Source organism: Sinocyclocheilus rhinocerous, unplaced genomic scaffold, assembly GCF_001515625.1.
Source record: "Sinocyclocheilus rhinocerous isolate Xijiao unplaced genomic scaffold, SAMN03320098_v1.1 scaffold480, whole genome shotgun sequence".
Taxonomy (NCBI): Eukaryota; Metazoa; Chordata; class Actinopteri; order Cypriniformes; family Cyprinidae; genus Sinocyclocheilus; species Sinocyclocheilus rhinocerous.
Genome location: NW_015655401.1, coordinates 1587181 through 1599394, shown reverse-complemented (window position 1 = coordinate 1599394; position 12214 = coordinate 1587181). Strand labels below are relative to the sequence as shown.

Here is a 12214-nt window from a genome sequence, read left to right as displayed (position 1 = left end):
AGTCAGGACTAACGGATGCGTAGCGTACATAGCGGTTTTTAAGCTTTTTCCCTGTTATAGTGCCACCAAGTGGCCAAACGCCGCATTTTTTTGTACTGTGATCTCAAATTGTGCTCTTACATATGTGTTCTAAGTTTGGTGAAGATATCTTATTCCGTTCAAGAATTATAGCAGTTTTAGTAAAAAAGTGGCCCCGCCTCCTTCGAATGTTTTGGCCTCCCTTTGCGATGGACAGTCGATAGTTCAACTTTTTTTGATAATTATTGATATTCAGTACCAAAAATAGGTTTTTCAAAAAAATCAAAAATACCCGAAAATTGATCGAATCGAATTGGACGATCGTTGTGAGCAAACAACATAAGGCACTTGAATCTGCAACTAACGGTTTAGGAGTTATAAGCGATTTCGTATTTTTGATTTCTGTAGCACCCGTCAGGCCGATTGGGGTGAGCCTTGGTGATGTTGAAGACGGTGCGAGTATTACCATCCCTCCAAGTTTCAAGGACTTACGGTTTTGGTCTGCCCGATCAGTTTTACGTGGAGATTGCTGATCCTTGGCCATTCTAACAACAACAACAACAACAACAACACGCTTGAACCCTTAATAATAATAATAATAATAATAAGTTAAGGTAGTCAATTATGAGAGTGTTTTTACAAGAAAGCTGTGACCACTCTAGCTGAACAATTTTCCATGTTCTTTATTTTGGCCCCCCTGGGTCAGATGAGAAACAAAAATGGTACAACCACATGAAAATACAAGATAAACATGAAAGCTACACCACTGGCCCTTAAAATAAGTGTAGACTAGTCATTTTCATGTATGAGGGGGTTCAAAAATTAAATGAAAATTAAAAATGAAAAAAAAAAAAAAAATGCAATTGAAAGTAAAAAATAAAAACAAAAATAATGAGGTCTTTGTCAGAAAGAAAGACTAAACTCAGCATATTCCAAGGTGGTTTCCATCAGAAAAAAAGAGGAATCAACTGTATATGCATTTCAAGAACAAAACACTTGCAAACTAGAAAAAAGCAATAATGATAGTCTTTGCTTCACTCAGAGAGAGTAGGAGCACTTGGTTTTGTTCCTGGTTGATCTGCATATTTGCTGGTGACACTACATGAGAAAAAAATTTGATCAAACATTATAGTGTCTACAGTCACCTTAGCAAGAAATTGTGGAACAACAGTAACAAGAGTCTGTGTCACTGAGGACCAAAAAAAAAAAAAATTTAAAAACAAAAGGGGAAATCCTCACATTCAAGTTCAAGAACATACAAGTTCTACATCCTTAAATTTTTAAAAACAAATAAACAGACACTTTAAAAAAGGAAGATGAAAATCTCCCTTTCCAGCACGCACATAAAAATTTATAAAAAAAAGAGGACGGGGCAAAATAATATAGCAGCATGGCACATTGGTATGTCTGGAGGATTCTTGCATATCGGAGCTTCACCTTTTCATTAGATATCGGCCTACAAGTACAAAATTGAGGCTAACAGAGAACTTAAGGTCTTTTCAAGGAATTATCACCTTTATTCAAGCAGTGAATAGAGTCATTGACAGAGATCATATTCACGAATCGTTCAATGACTAACTAAATGAACGGTGAAAATTGAGTTGGAAATGCAAATGGTAGAGAATTTCTAAGAATTCGCTGCAGAACCTTGAAATGCACCGCTGGCTGTTCCTTAAACCCCCCATGGCATGGCATTTCAGGTCAAAAGGGGGAGGAAGCATGAGGAAATGAAAAGGGGGAGGAAATATGATTATGCAACCAATTCCTGTTTTCCTGAGAGGCCAAGTACAAAAGTTGCACTGCACTGCTCTGTCTCCCTGAAAAAGGCAAAACTTTCCAGTGCGAGGACAAAACGTAGAACACCAATGAACTGACATAGAATGAGTCTTTCTGCTTTAAAATCTGCTTTGGTTTCTCATTCAGAGAGAGATCCTGAGGTTTCTGATGAAAACATTGATGAGATTTGCTTTTGGCAGAAAATAAGTGTTAACACGGTGGAGTGAAATTGGTAAATGAATTCAGACTAGGGAAACCCCACACAACATGGCTGCAATTTCTGCCCTGGATAACTTGAATAAAATGAAATAATCATTTGCCACTTAAGTCCCAGCAACAGTTACATAGTCTTAGTCTGCCATCAATATCACTTTGTGAGTGAATGAAGGAGAAATAAGTCTCAGTGGCATATGTACATATCAAATGTTTCGGCCGCTGGGAGTCCCATGTAAGCTCAAAGGCAAAGAGCAGAAATGTTTTTCCTGATGCTTAGAAATTAAATAGCATAGGTGGGGTCCAGCTTTAGATGAATGGAAGCAACTTGAGTCCTTTGGTTCCCAAGGTTTTTCATAAACATTGTTATAATCGACAGATTCCTGGGACTCTCAGACGTCAACAAGTCTTTTTCCTGGCCACAACAAGCTTTTTATCCAATCAAAACTATGTTTGCAGGGAGCCTTTGAGGTGCTTTAAAGTGCTACAAACATGAGACCTTCTCACAAGAGCTTAGAGCCCACAAAGTGAGTGGGCAAAGAGGTCAGAGGTCAACACACTGCCTAGCTGAAGATTCCGATAGAGGTCGTCAGTGGAGAGCAGAGGCTGGAGAATATAGTAGATATCAGGCACAGTCGCCCACAGTCACAAGCGGGGTGAGGAGCTGGCGCAGTTCAGCAGCGCACACTGCCCCTCGGTGCTGGCTGCCTGCGGTCTTCCTGCGGTGGGCCAGCTTGGACCTGGAGGAAAGAGCCAGCAGCATGGAGCCGGAGCTAGAGGAGAGGAGAAGCGGCGAGGAGAGCTCATTCTCTAGCTGTTGCTGCTCCTCACTCTCTTCTCTCTCAGCCAGCTGCCGGTTCATGGCTACGGCCTGCCCCGCAAAGAACGTCAGGTCCTGAGCACTACCACCCCTGGAGAAAGAACATTGAAGGTCAGGTAAGCATGATTAATGGTCTGCTATTTATGGTCAAAACTATTGCTGCTGGAATTTATAAATGTATCACTAAGCCCCCAATATACTTCAAACAAAAAATAAAACACTGGCATTGCCCCATTTCCAACAACATCAGGATAAAACAAGGTTCACTTTTACAAAAAAGTTTGCTCTGGCTGGTAAACAACTTTGAACTACAGTACCATTGCTCCATGGCAATTACTGAACCGGTAGGTGTGCTCAGGTATTTCAAAACATCTTTTTACCCCCCCCAAGCAAAGAATGAAAAAGAACTTTGCTGTGAGTATATCAGGACATTTAGTATGCAAAATACTCACCTCTGATGTAATATAGATGCAGACACAGCGTTGGGTGCACACTAAGGTGAAGAACAACAGAAATGGGTCACAAAACATGATTTACAGTAAAAGCAGCAAATAATTAATTGGGTTGAATAAAGTGTCAGAAGCCCTAGAGCTGGAAGGGAATGGACATACCCCCTTGACCCAAGGGTGGTGTAGAACTTGGGCAGCACTGAGGCGGTCTTTGGCATCCCGCACCAACAGCTTGGTGATGAGGTCTTTGGCTGCAGGGGAGATGTGTGCCCAGTCCTTCTCTGGAAACTCGTACTTGCCTTCCTGAATACTCTCAAACAGCATGCACTGTGGACACATTATGATGAATGGTATTAAACATCAATTTGTAGAAGTAATATCACTTTTTGGGATCAACCCTAAGGTTTTTTTTTTTCCTTTTTAAATTGGCAAACGTCTGTGAATAAACTTGTGACAACGCAACCCAATTGGGCTAGTGACGATTTAGTGACTGTCAAACCCTGACTATCAAACCAGATGGCTAGACCAGGTCATTCCTGCTACGATTCAATGGAAAGTTTTGAACTTTCAGTACTTTCGATACTGAACACTTTCCCAGAAAACTATGTATCTTGCCCAAGTAAGTGGTGTACCTGGCAGGCTTGGCAGGGCTCTCCCCAGTCCCAACCACAGTCTGTTCCACAGCGACCCACAAAGGGCGGGTATCCACTCAGCATGATGTAGAGGATGACGCCAAGGCTCCACAAGTCACAGCGCTTGTCGTAGATGCTAGCTTCTTCATTAAAGGCCTCCACCACCTCAGGGGCCATGTATTCAGCTGAGCCACACTGCAAGAATAAAATAAACTTTTTAGTACTGTAAAAGTCCTCAGACACGCGAGGAAAAGTCCACAAATCTCCCCATGGGTTTTAAAGGCCACAAGGACTCTAGTGGCTAGAGCAGAGGAACAATCCTGGTTTCACTTCATGTTTACTACATACATAGTCATTACTGTCCCATCACCATGTCACCAGTGTGAAAGATGCTCAGGACAGTTGGCGCCTTGAACGGACAAATACATACAAAATTATGTTAAAATACCCATCTTGGGAAGTAACTTTGTAGCTTTAACAATGATTAGTGGTCGACCGATATGGGTTTTTTGACAGCCGATGCCGATATCTTAAAAGCAGAGAGGCCGATATAATTTTTTAAAAATTTAATTTATATTTAAGAAATTTTAAATCATTTGAAAATGGATTTAAAATAATTGTGCAAAATAAACATACTTATACTTTAGAAGACAACGCATTTTTCACAAATAATAAATATTTAATAAAAATCTCATTAAAAAGGAAGTAAACACTGTAACCAACAAGGCACTCAGTATCCTGGGAAGTTTGTGTGCATTGGGAATCAATTTATTGTTATTTTTTTAAAATAAAGCCAAGGTAACACTCATTTTACATATAGCACGCAATGAAAATGCTCATTTTACATACAGCACACAGTGAAAATGACATGAATATGACAGTGGGCAAATGCATAAAGCGCAGCATAATTTGAAATCACGAGTTTAGTTTGTCGATCGCACGTCTCCAGTCAAGCAGAACTCTCCTCCTGTCCGCGTTCAATTTGCATGGACCGACCGTCACACAGAGAACACACGATCATGCAGGATACAAATGCACACTTCACATGATCTCTCAACTGGATCCGACTAAGTTTGCAAGGTTTGTGAAATTAAATATTCATTAGTCATTCAAAGATTTGTTTAAATGATATAAATGCACATTTGCTGAATGCTGACCGCAAATTATAAAGTATTATAATGTTTGCCTTTCTATTACTAATAATATTAAAAGCAATCGTTATAATACTTTTTTTGTATAGCCTAAATTTTAATTCCTTTGTTTAACAGTTCTATCTATATTAGACAGAACTGAACGACGACAGCGAACAAGAGGGAGAATGTGAGCGGTGTGTGCTCTCAAGCGCTGCCGTTCTCAGCGCCGTCAAAATAAAAGTCCCGCCTCGAACACATCGGCCAAACAGAATTATCGGCCAAAGAGGGAGAATGTGAGCGGTGTGTGCTCTCAAGCGCTGCCGTTCTCAGCGCCGTCAAAATAAAAGTCCCGCCTCGAACACATCGGCCAAACAGAAAAACTTATCGGCCAATGCCGATATTTGAAAAATGCCAAATATCGGCCATGGCGATATATCGGTCGACCACTAACAATGATTAATCAATATATAATTTATACACTGTAGTACACATTTTTTATTTTATTTCATACCGTCTCTGTTCCGGGCTTGCACACAAACTGCATTGCAATCATTTTCCAAAATGTCATTTGTGTGGAAATATTACGAAGTCTGTAAACGGCCGTCAACAGAGACCAGAGACGCTAAAGACTGAAGCAAAGAGGAGAAAATACTGTAGCAGACAGAGCAAACTCACTATTCATGGTGCACGCAATATTGGAAGAAAATCCTTTTGAATTAGGATGGGAGTTTATATGAATGCATCTCTGAGGGGAACTGAATGTCTTCAGAAAAGTTTACATGGCGCTTTCATCTTGCATCTGTAATGCATACTGTAGTAGTATTTAATAAGCGGTAACCAAGGAAACGCTGTTTTACTGCTGTTCTAGAAGCGCCACCTGATGTCAGAGAGTGAATTTGCGTTCTCATTCAGTCCGTCTGCTGTTTCTGGTACGTCCAGATGTGTTTTATGTTGTATAATTTCACAAAGCTAAAGTCAGACTATTCTGTTTTTGCTTCAGATTTTAAAATTATATAAATGAATTTGAATCAAAAACCACATTACATGTGTAGCATTCGTGAATAAAATGCAGTGGTTGCCCAATTTCAAATGGCTACAGACATTTTCATTCTTTCTTGTATATTGCTTAATTAAATAAGGCAATTTGTTTGTAAAAAAAATAAAAATAAAAAATCAAATCAGCCATGAAAAATCAAGATTGGTGCGTCACTAAGTTAAGAATATGCAATGTTATTTTACATGCGATTATTCAGTTTCTGTACCCAAACACCTACAAACCTAAAAACCTAAGGCACTTTTTAATTTGTATCTTTGTTCTATTTAATTGTGCTATTGCTTGTAATTTGTTTATTTCTTCTTATTTACTAACTGTTCAATAGTCTTTAATAATGTTAAAACTTTTTATTTGTTTGGCAAGTAGTTTTTGCTGTGGTATCAAAATTGGAATCGAGAATTGTAAAATTTAATTGGTGTCTAAAAATTTGGTGTCATATCAGCTTATTTATTAGAATAAAAGATAAATGTTCAAAAACAGTGATAACAGCAACTATTTTATTTTTTTGTGACAGGGCCAGTGAAAATTTTGCCAGGGCAAGTAAAAAATTGAAGCACTGGCATGACCGGGCCAGTAGAAAAAAATCCTTAGCATTGAGCTCTAGCTATCTAGAGCTACAACATTTATCAGAGCCACCAGCACTCCCTCGGCTTGGCCCCTCCTGTTTGTTTTCACCTGCAGGGCATTATCAAGTTTATTGTTCGGAGTTAAGCTGGGGTGGCCTGATGCGATTCAGACCTGGACGCGTCAGCGGACAACTGTTCTAGCAGGGCCCACAGGCTGCTGCTGCGGTCTGCACTGTGTCATGTGGAAACTAGGCCAAAAGGTTGCTGCTCCGGGGGAGAAAAAGGATTTAAGCCGCTCTACACTGGCTGGGGATAAACAAGTCCCAACCCTGTTCGAGTGTTACATAATGCACACCTACGAATGGACATCCTGAATGGTGCACTAATACTTAATGCAACAAACAAAACCCCTCAGTGAGAGCAAACTGAAGAGGTTAGCGGGACACGAGCAAACCAGTTTATTTTTATTTTATAGAAGTGCAGCTGTCTAGTAAAAGATGGTTACACAACTACTGTATGAGTCACTGACGCAAACGGAGGAAGCTGAAGATGTTATGCTGATGTTTCGGTGCAGGCTGAGGGGGAGGAGACTACATATCCTCAAATGACATTCCAAAAAACAAGCCAGGACTGCAATCTCTCCGACCCTGACAAATCAATGGCCAAGCCTCAGTAACCTCGCAAGCACACGCCACGTTCCCTCAAACCATCCAAGCTCTGTAAATGTGTCAGGGGTATCACTTTATCGGAAATGCGATAACCAACAATAGAGTGTGCCATGGTAAAATGTGACTGTGTAGTTTTACCGTAAGTGGCCCTTGTAATTTGATGTAAGAGCTCTTGGCTAACCAATCAAAGCTAATACAAGATCACCTGATTGTGGGAGCACAATTGGAACACTTCCACTAGGCACATAATTATAGTATTTGTCCCACATCAGGAAAAGTAGTACACTGTGATTCAACAAATCAGACAGTCCGGCAATGATAAGGAAAAATGGTGTTTCCAGACAACATGTAGGTTGCATTTTTTAATATGACTAAATGGCTAAATTAAATTGGTTCATCATACAAAGTGAGTGTACCTATCCAGAAGGCTTGGATTAAACTGCTCAATTCATTTAGATTTCTTTTAAGATGTCTTCATAAACTTTATGAACTATCAATATTTTAGTGGTAATAACTTTTAATGGACGAACAATCTCTCAGGTTTCATTAAAAAAATATATATATTTGCATGTTTCGAAGATGAACAAATGTCTTATGGGTTTTCAGTAACATGACTGTTAGTAAAATGACAATTTTTTTATTTTTGGGTGAACTAAACCATTAACATGGTATGCTACAGAGGGAAACGTTAATGCTTCAAATCAGTTGAAATTAAATGATGAAAAGGTAAAATGCCACGTACCATCCAAGTTCTGACCCACCCACTTCCCGTTGCAGAGGAAATTCTCCAAGAAAGGAAAAACTCTGTAGACATCAGAAAGAACAGACCATACAAAACCACAACCCTCTAGTAAACCAGTCTGAGCACTTCAAAAGCATCTGAAAACCCCAGGGTGTGGTGAGAAGATTGAGGTATGGGTGAAAGGACCTCCATGAGGAATTTTGTTTATACTCTTTGTACATGAAGGCCTTCACATTCAAAGACCTTTGCCCATTCCATTCAGACTCAAGAGCTGATAAAACCGCTTTTAGTCTACTGTGTTCCTTGATCTGTAATCTTGAGAATTCTGTGACCCAAGGTAACATCAAAACATGTTCAACCCTCACAAAACTCAGTTACTGGAGGTGATCCCTTGGAGGTTTATTGGCTGTAGCTTTAAACCAATAACCTTTATCACTGCTCTTCTTGTTTTGACATCTAGGAAAACTGTCTAGTTTTAGTGCCTTGAATTATGTAACACCAAATTAAATGTAGGTGACACAATATGTACATATGGAAACATAAGTGTGAATAAGTCTTCAAAATATTTAATCAAAATGCAAAATATGTGATCCTTTCTGGCTGAAGTCACAACTCCCTCTCACTTTTTCCTTGTCCTACATCGGTCCTATCGGTCTGCTATTCACATTTTTAAAATTTTTATTAATGAAAAATTCTATAATGTCATAAATATTGACATTATAAAATACTAACCCTAACAATTTCATTGCAGCATGTGTTATTTACCATTTATTTAAATGGTGTGATGTGATATATAGGTCATCAGCCACCCTGCTATCTAAGATACCGGCAATCAAAAAGTCCATATCAGTCAACCATTAATATGGGTTAAACTCACTGGAGTCAAGAGCTCAGGGGTGGAGATGGGAGAGCTGTCACTATTCAGTTTGATCCCGCTACCCAAATCAAAATCGCAGATCTTCACTGGAGAGATCTACAGAAAAGAAAGAAAAAAAAAATCTCAAATGCCACAGTCTGAAATGAAATGAGTTAAGAAGTAGGCCATTGAGTATTCCTAAACAGATAACCGGCTCAATTCATGTTTTTGTTCTAGAGCACAAAAAGCACATAAAATGTTACTGTACCAAACAGATTTGTCAAAAATCTGGTCAGAAATGCAGTGCATGCGTGTTCTCCTCAGATGTCTCATGTCTCCTCATGTACAGAGAGAGACTCACCCTGTCACAATGTTCACAGAGGATGTTCTCTGGCTTTAGGTCTCGATGTGCCATCCCTATAACGAGACATAACAAACAATCATCTATGTTGGTAATATATATATATATGTGCATGATAACATTACGTTGTATCAACACTAACGTTCTCAACCTTTGTTGTGTAGGAAGTCCAGAGCACTGGCGATGTCCTGCACCACTATGCTGGCTTCCTGCTCATTGAAGTGTTGTCTTCTGTGTATGTGAGTCAAGATAGAACCTGGGAAATCAAATGGATGCATGAAGAGTTAGGATTATAGATTAATTACAAAATGAATACACACACACACACACACGCGTTCAAAAGTCTAGGGTAGGTAAGATTTTTTTTAAATGTTTTTCAAATGTCTTGTGCTAACTAAGGCTGCATGTATTTTATCAAAAAAATAACTTTGTATTTTAAATACATAAATGTTGTATTTTAATGCACAATATCAGCAGTACTAATTTCCATACACACAAAAAAACAACTTACCACCTCTCAGTTTCTCAAAGACTAAATAAAATTTGTCCTCTTCCTCAAAGTATTCCATCAATTCCAAAATGTTTCTGTGGTGAGAAAAAAAAAAATTAACATTAGTCATGGTATCTTACAGGAAGCTTTTTCCAATTAGTCTTCATGAGCTTCACAAGCGTTCTTCCAAAACCAAGTAAGCAGTCTTGTGGTCAATGTAGGCAGCAGTCTTTAAGGCAGCATCCTGACAGTCACAATACTCAACCACAATTGATTTCAATGCTGTTTGCATTTAGCTAAGCTAACTGCATAATACTTCAAGTATAAAAAAAAAAGCATAAATACTGGGAAAAATAATCAGTAATTATATCAGAGCAATTCTCAAATCAATCATTTAGTTTAGAGTATTAAACGAAATTTCGTTTGGATTTATTTTTTCCCCCCCACAGAGTTTGTTGCAATGCACTTTGGGATTTCTGTGGCCGTTACATGCAATTTTGCCTTAGAGAGGTTTTGAACAGACCAGTAGTGTCACACAGGGATTCCCATACCTGTGGCCCTGGCACTGGTAGAGCATTTCCACCTCCCTGAAAACACGGTTCCGACTGTGGCCTGGTCTCTTCTCAATTATCTGTATAACATTGAAACATAATATTAATGACCATCCATGTCATCTCAGTATTCAGCTTGAGTGGACAGATCTGCATATCCCTTTGTGGATCACCCACACTCGGCGCGTGTGGGAGATTAGCAAGCAAACAGATGACACGCCACTGCCTGCCTACAAAAGAACATCTCAGACCACTGATTCAGCAGGTCACCACATGGTCATCAGGCTTTACAAGCTGGCGGACTAGACAGACGATCAGGTTTCACAACATACAGGGCGTCCAGTGCGTAGTACAAAGTAGTGTCAGGTTCCTCACCCCAAGTGAAGTGTTATAATGAAATAATGAAATTCTCCAAATGAACCAACAATGCCACCAATTTTCTGGTTTTGTTTACTGGGAGCACAGCCATCAAAAGGCCATCAACAGCTGGCAATGTGTTGATAAGTGAGGTTTAGCAGTGAACTTAAATAGAATTTAGCAGAACTTGTCCATTGAATTTTACACTGCCGTTCAAAAGCTAGCGGTCTGTAAGAGATTGTGTTTGCCTGTTTTTTGAAAGGGATCTCTTATGCCCACCAAGCCTGCATTTATTTGATCAAAAATACAGTACAAAGTACAAACAGTAATATTGTGAAATATTACAATTTAAAACAATTGTTAAAGCTGAAACTGCAGCAGCCATTACCTCAGTCCCATGATCCTTCAGAAATCATTCTAATATGCTGCTCATGAAATTTTTCTTAGCAATGTTGAATATTAAGCAGTTGTGCTGCTTAATATTTGAGGAAACCAAATTCCTTAATGAATAGAAAGAACGGTCTTTCCGCCACATTCATTCTGCCGTGGCGGGCCGCCACACCAAAAATCATCCCCGCCACGGCTGCAGCTTCTCCGTGACATCACAATGACGCCACTCACATCATTCACAGTCGAGGAATTAGCGGAGGAGACAGAAGCAGGGCTTGAATTTCGGTGCAAGATTGCGGGTATTAATAATAATTCTACTCATTCCCGCAGGTTCCGCGCTTATAACGCAATGACAGATGACGGAATGTATCATTTGTACGTGCTTAAGTCTTGCCAATTTAAACATTCAAGTGACTTTAAGCACTTCAAGCGCAAAAAGATGTGAAATTGAACCATACACAGTACTCCCGTGCTCTCTTATAGACTGTTTTCAGTGCAGCCACACCCAAAGCGCACACACATAAAGCCGCCTCTGAAACAGCGCGCAATGACAGAATTGAGTTATGTTTTGCACCTTATTGCGCGCAAACGGCCAAAATACATACAAAATTGTCAAAATGCCTGTCTTGGCGAGTACAGCCGTGGCCAAAAGTTTTGAGAATGACAAATATTAATTTTCACAAAGTCTGCTGCCTCAGTTTTTATGATGGCAATTATACACCATGCATGCATATACACCAGAATGTTATGAAGAGTGATCAGATGAATTGCAATTAATTGCAAAGTCCCTCTTCTCCATTAACATTTCCTCTCCATTTTAGCCTTGCCAAAAAAGGACCAGCTGACATCATGTCAGTGAATCTCTCATTAACACAGGTGAGAGTGTTGATGAGGACAAGGCTAGAGATCACACACCAGGACCGTCTCCTAAAGTTGATTCAGCTGCCGGATCGGGGCACCACCAGTGCAGAGCTTGCTCAGGAATGGCAGCTGGCAGGTGTGAGTGCATCTGCACGCACAGTGAGGCGAAGACTTTTGGAGGATGGCCTGGGGTCAAGAAGGGCAGCAAAGAACCCACTTCTCTCCAGGAAAAACATCAGGGACAGACTGATATTCTCCAAAAGGTACAGGGATTGGA

General features: G+C 39.7%; 1 protein-coding gene across 1 annotated transcript in view; it reads right to left on the bottom strand.

Annotated features, from left to right (window-relative positions):
• Positions 1 to 683: 683 nt before the first annotated feature.
• LOC107718128 (MAP kinase-interacting serine/threonine-protein kinase 2-like) overlaps positions 684 to 12214 on the bottom strand; it is a 17317-nt gene continuing 5786 nt past the window's right edge. The window contains exons 6-14 of the mRNA XM_016525101.1: positions 10330 to 10409; positions 9800 to 9873; positions 9440 to 9544; positions 9289 to 9344; positions 8949 to 9044; positions 3909 to 4103; positions 3439 to 3603; positions 3280 to 3320; positions 684 to 2918 (exon numbers count right to left, since the gene is read on the bottom strand). Of these exons, the coding sequence (XP_016380587.1) occupies positions 2633 to 2918; positions 3280 to 3320; positions 3439 to 3603; positions 3909 to 4103; positions 8949 to 9044; positions 9289 to 9344; positions 9440 to 9544; positions 9800 to 9873; positions 10330 to 10409 (1098 nt within the window). The 3' untranslated portion in view covers positions 684 to 2632. The remainder of the gene's footprint in view (positions 2919 to 3279; positions 3321 to 3438; positions 3604 to 3908; positions 4104 to 8948; positions 9045 to 9288; positions 9345 to 9439; positions 9545 to 9799; positions 9874 to 10329; positions 10410 to 12214) is intronic.